Here is a 17961-nt window from a genome sequence, read left to right as displayed (position 1 = left end):
ACTCTTTCCAGTTTTGGATCAGTTTCCCCTTGTTGCTTAGAAAAACAAACAAGGTAGGGGATTTCTCCTTGCAGGGGTCTTCACGTGTCATTTGAACCCACAAAGACCCCCAGTTTCCCTTGCTTAAAACTATCTCTATGCTCACCCTCAAACTCCCAAACTATTGCTACTATTCCTCCAGGCCAAGAGCACTGTACTTCCTTTTAAACCTCTCACTGGGAACCTTAACAACTGGAAACCAAGTGTGTCACTGCTGAGTAATGTCCCAAGAGGAGCTGAACTTGCTGATACACCTCACTGTTCTCCTCCCATATCAGCCTGGATTGAGAAACACTGGTCCCATGTTCAGGTCTCCCCCATGATAGGGAGCATTACGACTAAGCCACTTGTTGAGCTCCAGAAAGTTTTTCCCAGTTAAACAGTGCCATATGTTCTGTGACAGTGGAAGTAACTCCACTCAAGGCCGTCCTTAGCCATAGGCAGAATAGGCAGCCGCCTAGGGCACCACTAGGTCTGGGGGCACTGCTCTGTGAGAACCTGAACAGATGGGAAGCAGTGGAGCATGTAAAAGCAGGGCTGTTGGGTCCTAGAGAGAGCAGAATGCAGCACAGTCTGAGGGAGAGGATTGGCTGCTGGTGTCTCTGGGAAGGGGTGAGGGAAGGAAATCACCTGTGAGTGTGACTCTTTCCCCTGGCGTGAGGTGAGGCAGGCTCAGCGGCTCTGGCAGTATCGTTTGTTGTCCTCCATAACATCTATTCTTCTCCCCTCTGCCCCACAGAGCACCCCCTCTGTTTCTCCCTCCCTCCCATGGAGCACCTTTCTCTTTCCCCTCCCCTCCATCAGGGCTGGGTTGGTGAGGTGCTGTGGGGGAGAGGAGACTGGCTGGCTGCCTGCTGAGGAATAAAAGTGAAAGTAACTCACTTCCTCAGCAGGCAGCCAGGATTGGAAGGGTTGCACAGGGCTGGGCTGGGGATAGCCAGATAGCGTGTGCGAAAAATCAGGACAGGAGGTTGGGGTAGGGTGAGCAGATGTCCCACTTTTATAGGACCAGTCCAATTTTTGGGTCTTTTTCTTATATAGGCTCCTATTCCCCCCCACCCTCGTCCTGATTTTTCACACTTGCTGTCTGGTCACTCTAGATAGGGATAATTGGTGCCTATATAAGACAACACCTCAAATATCAGGACTGGCCCTTTAAAATCAGGACACCTGGATCTGGTCACCCTAGCTGGGGAGCACATCTCTCCCCTGGGCTGGCAGTGATCCATCTCATCCGGGGGGAGCTGCACAGGGCAGGATGAGCTGCTGTGGCTTCATGGGTGCCCCATCCCTGAGATTAGATGATGTGCTAACTTCACCATGGTCCATTGGGCTAGCGGTGGTGCCCATTGGCGTATGATCGGACCTGAGGGTTTGCTGCTGCAGTTGCCACTCTGCACCCCAAGAGGTGGATTTTGGGGTCCCGTAGTTTTCCACCTATCTCCTGCTCTACTGCAGCTGTTGGACCAGCAGGCTGGGGGGTGAGCCAAGCATGAAAGCAGTACTGTGTTGCCATTTAGATTGTCATTTAACAACTTTGTTTGCCAAAAATGCTTGCTAACAATCCTGAATTCAATTTCAATATTTTTTTTAAAAAAATCAATTTCTTAGCCAAAAACAGAAAATTAAGTTGTTGACAATTATTTGTGACAAGTTTGGTATGGGGAAGGGAGTGGGTCAGTTTTCATCAGAGAAACAAAAAATGTTGACTGACTTTCCTATAGCCCTGTTACTGCTAAATAGAGCCCTCCAACAACTGTAACTGTAACTGCTGAAATTTGGCGGCATTTCAGCGATGATGCCTTTGGATGGTGCTGCTTAACAGCAGCAAGCAGTGTCATCCAGAGGCGTCAGCGCCGAAATGCTGCCAAATTTCAGTGGCATTTCAGCGGATGCTCGTCCGCTGGCCAATACGCAGGTGCACTGAGAGGCCCCTGTGGGCGCCATGGCACCCTTGGGTACCGTGTTGGGGATCCCTGACCTAGAGAGCCTCCTGAAGCACGGCGATCATTTTGATTTAAATGGACTTGAACTGTACGAAGAATTGAGTACACTGTCATCCATGTTGCCGCATGCAAAATTGATAATGGACGTTGTACGGTTTACTCATACCAGCAAACTTGTTGACATATATCCTAATGTGTACATTGCCACTCGTATTCTACTGACAATTCCTGTAACAGTAGCATCAAGAGAACAGAGTTTCTCAAAACTAAAGCTCATTAAAAACTATCTCCGCTCTACAATGAGTCAGGAACGCTTAACTGGTCTTGCTATTCTTGCAATCGAACAAGACACGACTTTGTCTTTGTCATACGATGATATTATTACTGATTTTGCAGCCAAAAAAGTCAGAAAGATTGCTTTTAATTAAAAACAAATCTTTGTTTCAATACCTCTTCATATAAATTTCCAATAAAATGTTGATAAATTAAAAAAAATATATTATTTGCATCATTCTGTCATATCAGAATTTTTTCTATAGTGCTGCTTCTTTAGTGCTAGTCCATCAGCATTACAGTGTGCTTAATTAAGTTAAACTGGTTTTAATAACATGCATGTGGCAAGTTTTCCAATAGTGTAAGCTTATGTTTGTGTTGCTAAGAGCAAGACAGGCACAGGGGCACCAGTTTAATAATCTCGCCTAGGGCACCATAAATCCTAAGGACGGCCCTGACTCTGCTATCTAAATAGTGCTCAATAAAGCAGACTATTACTGTGAACCAAACAAAGCATCTAAAAATCAGTTAGAATACTAACTGCACTAAGTACCATGGTGGAATGTCTTCAATTTCTCTCTGCTGTTATGTGTAGATATGAACTATAAAAATATTTTACATACATTCCCAGCCAAAAAACCTAGGTTAAGATGCAGCTGAAGTTGAGAATTCATATCTATAATTTAAGGATGAAGAACATTATATGCATTTGGTAATTATCCCAAAAATGAGCATTATGAACCTATGAAATTAGTTAAATCTAAAAGAAATCCAAAACATATTCAGGTATGAAAATGGACAATTAAGGCACCCAGACAATTTTTACTCTGCCCTGTAGTAACGCCATGCAGTAACCATACAAACAGAATTAATTCTTATTAGTGTTTGCGGTCCCACCTTAAATTAACTGATTTATTGCCATGTTTTTTCCTCATTGTGTCACTCCATTTCTAGGGTTTTTTCTGCTTTGTTTTGTTTTACAAAAACAAAATTGTTCAGCAATAGAGCTGGATAAGACAGAATAAGATGCCTTTTGCTAAAATAAATGTTAAGTAACAAGAGGCTTAACCAAAAGATTCCTTCTTCTGGTGTTAACGCTTTATATAATGGAGAGAAGCATTACAAAAATAAATGGTTTGCTTATAAATGGAGGTTTGTCAACCTGTTTATTTTAGCATGCATTGATATAATAGAGATTTTAATTTATATGACAGAAGAGGATGTTTCTAGATCAAAAGCCGCTGAAAGGGGTTTGATACATATAATCATCCATTAAACTGTGATAGCATGTTTAACACAGTGCATTGCATTTCATGCACTGACCTTTCTCATAAAAACTGTTGTACAAGGATCATATACACGATGAAAAAATTGTGGCAATTTACATTCAGGATACCATGGTGTGATAACACATTCAGTGAGGTTTGTAATTTCTAGAGAAAAGGAAGGAGAACATCATATAATCAACAGAATGAAACTACATTTCTAATACTCACAACATTATCTGTGCTGTGACTCAGGCTTTGTCTATGCTACCAAGTTCTGTCAACTTAAGCCAACTTTTCAGTGTCAATATAATAAAAAATCAGAAAAGCTTGTTCACACTAGCCCTCTCTGGCAACAGAAGATGTCCACATTGGGGACACCATCATTGACCGTGTGAGCAATGCATTGTAGGTACATATACCCCAGTGAAGGGTGAGAACTTCTGTTGTGGGAAAGTAGAGTGGGTCATGATGCATCTTGGGACCTAACTAAATGTCCCATGATGCATTGCTTTGTCCCCCAGCACTCCATGGGCTTCCAGCTTCCTTTTGTGGCATTTTTGTAATGGCCCTTCTCTGCTGTGCACCCCAGCATCTTTGTGAGAAGGGATGGATCCTGCACTGCTCTACTATGCTCTGTTAAGCATCAAGAGACATTGTGCACAGCAGTGCAGTGAATTGTGAAATCACTGACAGAGGAAGACTTACAGGCATCTGACCTATTTATTTATATATATATATATGTGTGTGTGTGGAAGATATACCTAGCTCATCAAACTGGAAGGGACCTTGAAGATCATTGGGTCCAATCCCCTGCCTTCACTAGCAGGACCAGGAACTGTCCCTGGCAGTTTGTTCCCCCCCACCCCCAATCTCTAAATGGCCCCCTCAAAGATTGAACTCATGACCCTGGGTTTAGCAGGCCAATACTCAAATCACTGAGCTATCCCTCCCCCATCATTCTGTATGAAATGGATAGCAGCAACTTTACATTGCTTTTGACATTCACAGAGCAACTGCATAGGGTAGACTGTCACTTTTGGGCTAGGGAAACAAGCTCTGAATGGTGGGATCACGTCATCACAAACTCACTGTTTTGTTGCCAAAAGGCAGTTTTAGGCAACAAAACTTGGTAGTGTAGACAAAATCTAAGATTCAGTTGTGTGTTGATTACCTTGATGCCTTTGGGAGTCAGTGACTTTTTTTCTGCATCTACTTGCGTGGAATTATTAGTTGAAAAAGCACCCCAGAGGCATTTTCCACCCCTTCTCAGAACATTCTACCTAGCAGCTCCTGCTGTTCACACTGGCACTTGTCGCCAGCAAAACTTTTGTCTTTCAGGTGGGAGAGGGGGGAAGTTAACACCTCTGAAAGACAAAAAGTGTTGTTCCATTGCCAGCATGTTGACATAGCCTTAGAGGCACGTCTGTAATGACACAGCCATGTTGCTAAAAGTCGTGCAGTGTAGCCGCTGTCTGTCTACTGCCAACAAAAAACTTCCACCTCCAATGATCGGGGTTAGCTTTGTCAGCAAGAAAGCGCCGTGGTCGTTCAATTGTAGGGTGACCAGCTGTCCCGATTTTAGAGGGACAGTCCCAATATTTGCAGTTTTTTCTTATATAGGCTCCTATTACCCCGACTCACTGTCCCGATTTTTCACACTTGCTGTCTGGTCACCCTACCAATTGTCAGTATAGGCATAGCTGGAGATAACTGCATTATCTCTGCAGTTTACTGGGGACTGATGGATTCACAGAGTTTAAGGGCAGAAGAAACAATTAGATCATCTAGTCTGACATCCTGCAATACATAGACCATTAAATTTCACCCAGTTACCCTTGTATGTAGACCAGTAACTTGTGTTTGGCTAAAGCATGTCTTCTAGAAAGGCAGCGAATCTTGACCTGAAGACATCAAGAGATGGAGAATCCACCAACTCCTTCGGTAGTTTGTACCAATGGTTATTCACCTTCTCTGTCAAGTTAGACATTAGGCACAAATTTTTAAATGTGTCCATCCTTAACTTCCAATCACAGGTTCTTGTTATGTCTTTCTCTGCTAGATTAAAAGCCTTTTATTACCTGCTATTGTGTACCCATGAAAGTACTTCTATATCATAATCAAGTCCAATCTTTTTTTGATAACAAATAGTTTGAGCTTTTAAAGTCTCACTGTACAGCAGTTATTTTTCCAGCCCTCCAATAATTTTGGATGATTGAAGTTAATTTCAAATAATAGCAACACAAGCAACCTTGAACCTCATTAGCAAAAATTGAAGCTGAATTCAGCCCTCTAACTGTTTTAAAATAGACCAGTTATGAAGGAGAATTACTGGAAATTAATTCCAACTACAACTGCATGAACATCATGAGAAAGATTCTTTATTAAATTTAAGACTGTGATAACCGATTTGTTTCACTCTTGTCAACCTTCATAATGCCTCAGAACACACGGTGGAGAGGAAATGAAGAGAATTTCATTGCTGAATATGTGAAAAACAGGCCTTATTTAGATAGAGGTCATACTGAAATCACAGAGATGAGAATCAGCCTATCAGCATGATTTTACCAGTTTTAGGGACCAGTGTGGAAAGAGAATGAATAACCTGCTACCAGAAAATATGCAACAAGCTTTGATCTCTTGTATATCTATAGCATAATTTCTGAATATAATTATAATACCCTAACTGTGTCATGTGTTCATGCAAACCACTTTTGAAAAGAGACTGAAAGAAGGCTACGAGCCCTGATTTGGATAAAACCTATGTGCTTGGTCTTGTGATTAGTCTAAGCATCTGGGAAACATAATTCACCAGCCATATTATGGAAAGTGCTATTCTGTCAGTGAACAGAAACATGCATATTATCCATAACATCAAATACAAAATTAAGATTCTGTAACAGCACACATTACTTGTCATTGGCATCCTCATTAGCCAACATCTGTGTTTACAACTGCTTAGGCATCAAGAATGATCAGCAGGGATCAAGTGGAAGAGAGCTTCATTACTATTAACCTTTTGCTTTGGTTACAGATGATCTCCTGAAAGACACCCCTTTCCCACTAAATGCCACTGGAGTCATGGATCCATTTTCCTTCCAAATCTGGCTAAATGATCATCGTGGAAAAATAAATCAGAAGAAATCCTTGACCATGTTTGGAGACAACTTTGAGACAGAGGTAGAAGCTTTTATTTTTGTCAAGAGACATGGAAAAATGATCAAAACCACAAATGGCAGTCAGGTACCCAACTCCCATTGGACATCACTGGGAATTAGGCAACCATTTCCATATCTGTTTTGATAATTCCCCCCCACTTTTTTCTTACGTAAAATTAATAAGTAGCAAAATGCTATAAAAATTGTTCATTATTCTCCCTTCATTTCAGATAATATTCTTGGCACCGAGGCCAACTTTGATTTGTTAATCATGTGATTTCTCTCTTTAATCATAAAATAGGAGAGGATAAGGTACTGATTAATTCAGGGGATCAGCAATGGAAGAGCCTTTCATGTCTCGATCACCAGTTCAAATGCAGTCCCACTTGAGAGTAAAGTTGTTAGCATCTAGTGTCTGTTCAACATACACAGTCCTCTACAAAGTGTGTAGAAAGTAACATGTCTTCCCTGGATTACTTAGAATCACACTCAGAAATATGAAACAGTTCCAGTGACAGAAGGCATGGAAGTGCTGTCAGAGAGATCAGTGCAAACAGAAGGAATAATAAGGCTTTGGAGGAGGAAAAGGAGGACATGGAGGGCCTGATCTGCATCCCTTTGAAGTCAATGAGAAAAATTCTATTGACTTCAACAGACTTTGGATCAGGCTCCATGTGGCAGGAAGAGAGGGTGTTTGTTCCAAGAGTAGGAGGAGGCAAGAATAAAGATGCAAAGCAGAGAGGGAGGAGGCAAAAGAAACAGATAAGTAAGGATATGGAGGAGCATAAGGAGTGGCAGGTGTGATCACTTCTCCTTTTATCAATAGGTATCTTTAAGAGATTAGCAAATGTAATGTGAATTCCAACAGTGTACGTAAAATAATCTCGCATTCCACAAACACTTCCCCTAAAAATAAAATGTTTTACATACTGTAGGAAGATTCACATATACTTCAGTCCCTGGGATAAAATCCACAACCTTTCCCCCATTTTATGTTTTAGGCTGTAGTTTATGGAGAAGGAGTAAGTGAAGGAAGCAAGAAGAATGCTGATATCTGGATATGGCAGCTGGTAAGTGACATGCTTACAGACTAAGTGTGGGTTTGTATTTAGATCTGGAACAGCTCACTCTGCGAGAAAACTTCCTACCCATGGGCAAGAAAAAAAATATTTTTGATTCCTTCTCTAAGACGACTCCCTAACCCAGGAACCACCTGTGAGTTAATTTCAAACCAACAGTCACTCATCAGTGCTTGAAAAGTAACCCTTCTTCCTCCCCTCCCATGGTGGAATGGTCAGGGGTTATTAGCATCCCTCACCACATCCCGGATAGGGGTTAGATTCCTTCCAGCATCCTTCCCCCAGATCCACGGAGGATGTACCATGGGCTGCAGGAATCTCTCCTCTGCTTTCCCTCCCTGGCCCTACAGAGCACTTGACCTAGTTATACACATGGACTTTTGTCATTCCCAAGGAGGAATCAGGTAGGGCTCTGAAGTTGATTTGTGTGAAAGTGAAATAGTAGAGACTCTAAGGCTCAGCAGTCCTTAATTTAGAGCAGGGATCATTAGACAGGAACTAACCCAAAGGATCCCAAAAACAAAGCAGAGAAGATTTGCAGCCCAGCAGAAAAGAGAACAGAAGAAAAAGTTCCCATTTATATAAGTCAGGCAGGCTGCCAGATAGTCCCACTAGTTCCTGTTCTGTTTAAATTTGCAGGGACTCACTATCAAATGCTAATTTTAAACCAAAAAAAACCCTCAAAAGGAACTTGTGTGTTCTGCTGGTAGAAGATACAGCAGGCAAGATCTTGTTAATGCTGGCAAGAGTCTGGCATCTCAAAGTATCACTGTCTGACAGGATAGTGATGAGTCCATTTCAGTATAAATGGGTTCCTATCAATAATTTCTGTCAGCTCTCCATTGACTTGTGAACTGCTTTTCAAATCTCAAAAAAAAAGCGTGAAAAATACTCCAGGAGTCTAGCTCTGTGATTTTCAGGGAAGCATATCGATCAGCTGGCTGTTAGGTTAGCTGCAATGAATCAGCTATGGGGAACTGGAGGGACTATGAAGTGTGAAGCTTTGTTTTTAATGTTGCTAACTCTCAGGCAGGGAAGATCTGCTAAAGTTTAAACAAAGGCCACACAGGATGGAGCAGTTTTCAGGCATTATTTCCGTGGAAATGTTAGTTTTTCCTTTTTTCTTTCTGCCAGGGACAGCACATGAAGAATTAAAAGCCAACTACTTGTTCTTGTCTTTCAGGAAGGCACATCTGTTGTTACTATGGATGGTAAAACACTGAGTCTAGCTGCTGATGACAGCCTGCTCATCCCTGCCCTGTCTAGGTGAGTGCAAAACAACGGTTCTATGCATGATTTTGGCAACAGAAGCCCCAATTCTATACTGGGATGCACAGGAGACCTGTGAACATGCCTATTTGAGCAAGGCAGCTGCACAAAACTTCTAGCAAATAGACTCATTCACTACCTACTAGGGTGTGTGTCAACTGGCACATCAGAATATAGCCCCAATGAATACAGTATCAGCATAGGCAATATTACTCAAACAAAGGGATGTCAAGGAGGAAATGTCGTGGCGCTGACAGATCAGTCTAGATCCCCTCTTGAGGAGCCAGGGAGAGAAAATAGCTCTCACTAAAAGCATTGGAACAACCAGAAAAGACCGTGTGTACAAGTAAAGTGGTGGGGTGCCAGAGCCCGTATCCCTCAGAAAGGGACTTCCTGAGCACGATACCAGATCTAACTGGGGTATATGAGCACCTCCTATCTAGATGCCAGTTCAGGAGCACAGGTTCTCCCATGTGCATTATCCTGGTGAGGAAAGGGGATCATGGCGCAGCCATCCCTAAGTAGGCTGCTGATAGAGAAGCCATTTGCAAAGGAGAGTTGGTGAGAAGTTTTCCAGTGGAAAATGGAAGATATTTTAGTTGGAAGAATGCCATTTTCCTGCCAACTCTTGTGAAAAGTGACACAGGCACCCAGCAGAGAAAGCACCCCACTTCGAAAAATAAAGGATAATGCATGCACATTGGTAGGTGCAGCTGGGTACAGGAAGATGATAGTGATGACTCTTTCTTTCCTATGGAGGAACACCAGCCCAAGAAAAATATTTCTGATACTGGATCTACTATATTAATATCCCATAACACTAAAAACCTTATCTGAAGACTTGAAACCATCTAATTGTGCACAGAACTATAAAGTCAGGCCACTTATCTAGTGAGTTTAGTAATCTTTTTAATATGTTTTAAATAGAATTTAATACAGAGTCATTGTGATAGATAACAGCAGAGTATATACACACAAAAATCACGTTCAATGTCGTTAATTGAGCCAAAAATCTATAATTCTATTAACATGACTGCCACTTCCACCCAAAACACTATAAGAAGTTACACCTAAGTATTTCACTAAATACTCTCCCACAGAGCCCCATACCCCCTTTACTTTGTTTTATAACAAGTGCTACACAGCATATTGCTACGCTTTGGCATGTGCCATCTATTTGATTAAATATTATTCCAGTAGTGTATGATCTTGTTCTATTGTCTTTATATTGTAACCTACAAAATATTTTAGTACCATGCAGATTTTTTTTTAAATAGTAACTATAATTTTTTACATTTATAGAAATGTAAGGTAGAAAAATGTTGTTAGAGCCTCTATTTCATCTCTTTACAAACTCAGGATTGTTCTGGCTTTGAAATCATTTTGCTTCAACAGTATAAAATATGCCATTTTCCATGACTACTCTTGGCCTCATTTTGTTTGTCTACTAAAGCAGAGCAAAATCTAAAGTGGCCGCTTTTAATTTTGTCCTGACAATACAGTGCTGTCTCCAAACTATTCTCTATAAACATGTGATTCTTACACTCACTCACTCACTCTTCCCTCTACTGTTCCCTCCTATGGTTTTTGAACCCACTTGTCTTACATTAGCCCCTAATCCTGCAATCTGATCAATGAGAGTGGGTCCATTTAGAATCCAGTTGAAGTCAGTGGGATTAAGCCTGGCTGAAAAGGTCCACCCAGGAAGATCATATTGGATTAGGACCTTTAATTGTAGTCTCTTTGGGGCAGAGGTTCTCTGACTATGTATATGGACTGCATTTAGCACACCGGGCCATGATCTTGACTGTGGCCTCTGGTCAATACTGTAATATTTTAAATACATTAAATAAGTAAGTATACAAGTAAGAGAGATGGCCCTAAACCACAATACCAGATGCAAACATTCCTGAACTTTTAGGTGTTTGAAATCCTGGTTCAGATCTGGACTTTTTTAACTAAATTCAGTGCTCAGTGGAGTTACTCTGCTGCTACCCTCATGTAACAAAGCAGAATGTAGTCTTTTACCTACTTGAATATTTCATCTCGTTTACTTTATGTCTTGCTTCCTAAACTCACTTTTGACCTCTCTTATATCAGTGTCTGTGAAGAGTAACTCCTCTGAAGTCAATGGAATTACACCAGCATGAGATCAGCATAAGTGTGATCAGAACTAGGCCTCATTATTCTCCCCTGCATTACAAATATGTTAATATTTACACTATTTGATATCTCTCTCTGTATTTTTGAAGGTATCACTGGAAGAGAGCGGAAGGATGCATTGCTCTTTACATTACTCAAGACCCAATACGCAAAAGACCCTATGCCTAATTTCTGGGAACATAAAGTAAACATTGATGATCAAAAACTTTATCCCACATAGATAATTTTAAAGATGTTGCTGACAGGGCTGCTCAGAAACTGAATTACATGTCTAATAAAAATGTTACAATGAAATTTTGGTTTCAAGCAATAGATTCAATTAAATGTAAAACATGTATACTATATGCTGCATGATAAACTGACAGCTATGAGTTATTTGCTTAAAACTCAGAAGACTCATTATTCCAAAAGAAACGTGAAACTGATTTAAGTAATGCAGCCAAAATGTACAGATTTATATACTTGATCTTGAAAGCTAAAGCTAGACAAATTCATCCTGGAAATAAGGTGTACATTTTTAACAGTGAGAGTAATGAACCATTGGAACACGAACCCAGGGTTGTGATGGATTCCCCATCACTGGCAATTTTTAAATCCAGAGTGGATGTTTTTTCTAAAAGATTGGTGCTAGGAATTTGGGGGAAATTCTATGGCCTGTGTTATCCAGGAGCTCAGACTAGGTGATCACAGTGGTCCCTTCTGGCCCTGGAACCTGTGAATCCCAATTACAGCAAATTAAAGACTTTTCCGAGTAGGAGTTTCTTCTAGTAGCTTAAGGACTTCATGTGAGTAACGGTTCCCCACAGTGAGTCATGAGTGTGGCCCAGTGACTACATTAAAGGATTTAGAGCTAGACCATACCTTTAAGTTACAATCATTTTGTGAGCTCACTGGTGCATGTGGGAGATATGCAGCTGTCACATACACAGTCCTGTACAGACCACTGCAGTGGGGTGGAAATGGGGCCATCACCCAGTCCCCACTCGCCATTTTGCAGCATAAGAAGGGGCTGGTGCTAGGGGCTCCCCTAACACCCTTTCAGAGACTGCAGTTGTAGCTGACCCTTGATGTTCATGTTTTCAAGTAAATTAGAAGAGATCATAAAGATAACAGTATAGCTTGACCAGAGCCTATACAAATCTGGTAGGGAACATACCATGCATATCAAGTAATACTTTGTACAACATACAGTATTGTATGTATATCAACTGATATTGTGGCAATAGGACTCTAAAGCACACAGCTAGGCCTGGTTTTAGTTCTCCAAATGCCAAAATCTCATTTTAATGTAACCAGCTATTCTTTTGGAAACCTGAAAGTGATACCCCCCGCTACTTCCCACTTGGAAATATCGGTCATGACAAGTGGTTTTCACTGGTTTCCTCTGGGGTCTCAAAGATTTTACATGAGCCTGCATATTGGATCCTTTTACAACTGAAACACTGAAAAACAAGTTAGTGAGAAAGCTGGTGTTATCAGATCTTAACATTTGTATGTTTGTGAGAGTCTAAAATTACTGTAGCTTGAATTTTTGCAATTATACTAATAATGTAAATTAAAAACAGACTGTTCCTGCCTATAGAGTTTCAGTATTTCTGCCTACCACCTACAGGGCTTATTAAACGGAGCGGTTATATCTCTTATGCTATTATTCATTCCTTTGGGGAGAAGATGTCAGATGGAATGACTAACCTTAACTTCTGTGAAAGGCTCACTCTAGAAGTTTTTCCATTAGAGTATAGCAGAACCTAACTAATTCCCACTCACAACTGGGAGATCCTTGTGAATAATTGAATTTGACTAATTAGGGTCCAGTCTTGCTGTGCTTGCACATGTGAGTAACTTTACCACATGAATAGTCCCATTACATTCATTTGGAATTACTCATGTGTCAAAGTTATTCACATGGTTAAGCATCTGCAGGACTATCTCCTCAGTGAGCAAGGGACAACTCCTGCTCTCACTGAGGTTGATGGGAGTTTTGGCACCGTCTTCAGACAGGATTAGCATTAGGGTTTTACCCATAAGTCAGCAGGAGCAGTTTTACCCGTAAGTCAGCAGTTGTAGTCAGCAGGAGCAGAGGGTGCTCAGGACCTGGCAGGATCAGGACTTGAGTGATCAAACAAGTAAAGCAAGATAATAAAATATGCTTGAGCCTGCTCAAGCCTGGGAGAAAGATTAAGCCCTGTATGTACCTTTTTAGATATTGTAATGTTTTAAATTATTTTCATTATAGTGTTTAAAAGTATATAAGGAAGTTATTTCTGTCTTTTATATCAACAATAGAGCCAGATCATCCATTGATGCAAATTAGTATAACTTTATTGAAGTCTGTGGAGTTATGCCATTTATACCAATTGTCCAATTAAGTCTTAATATAGAAGTAAATGTGTTAAAATGTGGAAACAATTAGAAAGGATACTGATTGGCAAGATTCTACTGTACATCAGCTTCTGATCATAACAGCCTGGTCCCACTAAGCAACCACTGCGATAAAAAGGAGTAATCTCAGGCACAGTAAAGAAGTCATGAGTACTCACCAACCTTTTCCAGTCTATTGGAACAGGCACAGCGAGAAAATCTTCAGTGGGAGAAGCATATATTTGGCCCCAGTGAACTTAAAGTGCAGTACAATTTGAACCAATAAAAAGAAATCATTCTCTATGCAATATGTAGAATTCACTGATAAATAATGGAGCCTGATTTTAAAAAGCACTGGATAATTTTATCATTAAGAACATGTTTACTTGAGCTATGACTGGGTTAAGAGTAACCAAACCTCATGTTTCAGTGCATAAGCTGGTCACTTGTAAAGGATCAGGAAAGAAGTCCTCCTCCTTGAGCAACAATACAAGCATTGGAGAATGTTACTGCTTCCTCTGAAGCAGGGGTAGTCAATAGGTGGACGGTGGGCCAAATTTGGATCACCCGATGCCTTTGAATGGGCCCCAAACCCTTTTTATTTAACACTTATTTTTTCATTTTCTTCTTCTCTGAAGTCTGGACCTTGACTATACCTTGACCAAGAAATTTGGACCTTGACAAAAAAAAAAAAAATAATTGACTCTCCCTGGGTTCTGAAGTGTCAGGTTGCAGGCCCTACCTGAAGTAGGATATCAGACCAATCGGCTCAGTGTTCAGAAAATCTGCACTGTAGCAGAACCTTTGTCCTCTTGTTGTACTCAAAGTACTATACGGGATCTTTTCAGGGGGATTAAGGCAAAACGCCACATTTATTAGTAATACAGGTATTAATTAATACTCTATCATATGCATATGCATTACGTCAGCTTTACATACACACACAGAACAACAAACACACTAGCTGCTTGCTGTTACCAACTAGTTGCTCCTTAATTGCATGGCCAGGTGAGTTAGATTGGGGAGCGGTGAGCCGGCTTTCTGGCCGATCCGTTCGATGCTCCGAGGTGACAAGACGAGAACCCGGGTCCTCGCAAGACACTGATTATAGACTTCCTCTTAGCAAATCCAGACCAGATTCAAATCTGCGGTCTGTGGCCATTGGTCTGTCGCTGCTTTTTTTTCCTGGGTGTTGTCCCAGAGCTCAAAGAGGGCGTTTCTAAAGAAGGTGCTTGCTTTTAATCCTGAAGGTCGTCAATATGTTGCTTCCTTATTGGGCCCCTATGACAAGTTGTATTGTTTTTTGCTCTGCTCCATTCCTGTTACTGTGGTAGCGTCTGGAGGGTGGGTGTCTCCAAGCCTACGCTATCACACTCAGTCAGTTCAATGGGCATTGCTTACAGAGTGGGGGGGGAGATCTTATCTACGTCTAAGCAAAAAGCAACGTGTCTCACTAACTAATACTGATCTAGGGCTATAACATTTGATACAAAGTTTTCTACCAATTTTCTAATACAAAGTTGTATGAGAGAGGCACAATGCCAAGTCATATGAAATACAAAATTAAACTGAACAGAAGTTACAATGCAGGCAAGTGTAGTGAATGGTGAACAGAACTTACATTAATAAAGTGAACAAATTAAAAACAATTTCATTTATCAGTTCTACACTCTTCCACACTAAGAGCGATAGGTTTACTCACACATGGTTAATAGGTCTTACTCTTAGGCTATGTCTGCACTAGACAGCTTATAGTAGCACAGTTGTACCGATGCAGCTGCACTGCTGTAAGATCTCTCGTGTAGCCGCTCTATGCCAGCAGGAGAGATCTCTCCCGTCACCATAATTAAACCACCCCCAACGAGTGGCAGCAAATATATTGGTGGAAGAAGCTCTCTCACTGACATAGCACTGTCCACACTGGTGCTTATGTTGGTGTAAATTATGTCGCTTGGGAGTGTGTGTTTTGTTTCACACGCCTGAACGATATAAGTTACAGGCATAAGTGGTAGAGAAGACATGGCCTAAATGTTGTATAGTGGAAGAAGTAGACTCCCATTTTATAGAGTTAAAAATGCTCATTGTACAGTGCTTTCAGCTCCCCACCCACACTCGCTTTATGGAACAGATGCATAGAAATCAACTTTCCCATTCACATTCGCATAAAGAGAGAAATTGAGTTATCTATGCATTTTAAGAGGCTCCTACAAAACATTGCAGTGTTCATAAGAGCTTATACTTCCTATATGGTTTTTTTTTTTCTGGGGTTTTTGTGGCTACCAACCTAGACTGCATTTGAAGGAACAAATTCAAATTAGTTCCAGTTGTTAAGATTGTCAATCATGATTTATTTCTAATTGAAGACACAAATAGTGGTGGAACTATTCCTTAACAGCACAACTTTCAAAATAAGAGCTGGTCAGACTCGAAGTAAAACAGAGCTGATGCATAAGCTGAATTGACTTAAAAGGAGTAACTAAACGGCAAGTTAAATTTCACACTATATCTCAGAAACAAAGACAGGGCTGCAAAGACAGGGTGCAACCAAGCTACCTAGTGGAAGTACAAACTGAGCTACCCAATCAAAGACATTCAGCAAGTCTAAAGGCACAATCCAAAACCCACAGAAGTCAATAGCAAGGCTCCCACTGATTTCATTGAGTTTTTGATGGAGGCCTGACTCAAAGTTAGAAAAGAATTCAACGTGGAACATCAGGTTTGGAAGCGACCTCAGGAGGTCATCTAGTCTAGCCCATTTTTGCCCCATCCCTAAATGGCCCCTTCAATGATTGAACTTACAACCCTGGGTTTAGCAGGACACTGCTCAAAGCACTGAGCTATCCCTCCCCCCATGTTGTACTTGAGCCTGCTACAGGGGCGGCTCTAGACATTTCACCGCCCCAAGCACGGCGGCATGCCACAGGGGGCGCTCTGCCTGTCACCGGTCCTGTGGCTCTGGAGGACCTCCCGCAGGCATGCCTGCGGAGGGTCCGCTGGTCCCGTGGCTCCACCGAAGCCGCAGGACCCGCGGACCCTCCGCAGGCACGCCTGCGGGAGGTCCACTGGAGCCGCAGGACCAGTGGACCCTCCGCAGGCATGCTGCCGAAAGCTACTGGCAGAACGCCCTCCACGATATGCTGCCCCAAGCACGCACTTGGCGTGCTGGGGCCTGGAGCCATCCCTGGCCTGCTAGGTGCTAAACAGCCTCAACTTCCATTGTAATCCTTGTGAGGACATGTAGCACTTCACAGGAATGCTCAGCACCTTTGGAGAATCAAGCACTGAAATAACAAAATTTCAGAGCAGCAGCCTTGTTAGTCTGTGCCAACTCTAAGAGGCTAATTAATTAAGAGAAAAAAACTTTTGTAGTGATAATCAAGATAGCCCATTAGAGTTGGTAGGACAACTCCCAACTTTTCATGTTCTCTTTATGTGTATATCTATATCTATCTTTCATCTGATAAAGTGGGCTGTAGCCCATGAAAGCTTATGCTCAAATAAATGTGTTAGTCTCTAAGGTGCCACAAGTACTCCTGTTCTTTTTGTGAAAGCAATGTTGTACTTTGGTTATAGCAAAAGGCTGAGAGTCAGGACTCAGGAGCTCTTGGCTCTGTTCCTATTCTGTGACGAATTGAGGGGCATAACCTTGATTTTGTAAGTGCAGGTACTCCACCCATACTGAAGTGGCCCCTGGTGCATTTCTGAATAAAATTCTGTCCACCCTGCAGTGTGACCCCAAATGTACTGTGCACAGGAGATCAAAAGTGTAGGAGCACCATTCCCCCATGTTCCTGCTTACAGAAAGATGCTATATTAATGTAAAGTATTACCACCATCACTCAGAAACAGCTAGTACCTGGTTTGGAGTTGCAATGAAAGATTTGAGGATATTCTCAGTATATCTGAGTAAAACAGAATGATTGGAATTGTATAGTTCTCATCTAGAGCAATAATGCATTCATTCAGATGCTGGATTTAAAAATAGTTTATTTAAAAGACAGAAAGCCTACCATGTAAAATATAAAGCTTGCAACAGATAAAGCCTGTGTTTTTCACTTCCAGTAGATGTGAGCTCTCATACAATACTTGTACTTTAGGTTTTATAGTTTGGGGCCAGATCTGAAGTAGCCAATAATGCCAGACAATTTAAAAATTGGCAGATATTAATATAAAGCTTGAAGATTCAATTTATAATTTCAAGAGGTTAAGAGGGGTGACAGAAAACACACACACAAAAAACAACTGAAGCAGTTTACTGTTAATAGACCTGGCACGATTTATACTAAGAATTCCAAAGACAGCAGTGCACTGAAAAATTGAACTGGTGATATAGCAAATAGGTTTTGATAAAAAAATGCAGACTCAAGCCAGGTCTACACTGCGACTTTAAATCGGTTTAATGGCCGAT

The 17961-nt window shown here is 41.3% G+C and overlaps 1 protein-coding gene across 1 annotated transcript in view; it reads left to right on the top strand.

The window, feature by feature from the left end:
* Positions 1 to 12269, top strand: part of HAAO (3-hydroxyanthranilate 3,4-dioxygenase) — a 63158-nt gene extending 50889 nt beyond the window's left edge. Inside the window, exons 7-10 of the mRNA XM_032770711.2 lie at positions 6558 to 6703; positions 7683 to 7751; positions 8944 to 9026; positions 11282 to 12269. Coding sequence (XP_032626602.1) covers positions 6558 to 6703; positions 7683 to 7751; positions 8944 to 9026; positions 11282 to 11360 — 377 coding nt within the window. The 3' untranslated portion in view covers positions 11361 to 12269. The remainder of the gene's footprint in view (positions 1 to 6557; positions 6704 to 7682; positions 7752 to 8943; positions 9027 to 11281) is intronic.
* The last annotated feature ends 5692 nt before the right edge of the window (positions 12270 to 17961 follow it).

This window comes from Chelonoidis abingdonii, chromosome 3 (assembly GCF_003597395.2).
Source record: "Chelonoidis abingdonii isolate Lonesome George chromosome 3, CheloAbing_2.0, whole genome shotgun sequence".
Lineage (NCBI taxonomy): Eukaryota > Metazoa > Chordata > Testudines > Testudinidae > Chelonoidis > Chelonoidis abingdonii.
Note: the sequence above shows the minus strand (reverse complement) of the source record. Positions and strands in the feature narration are given on the sequence as shown.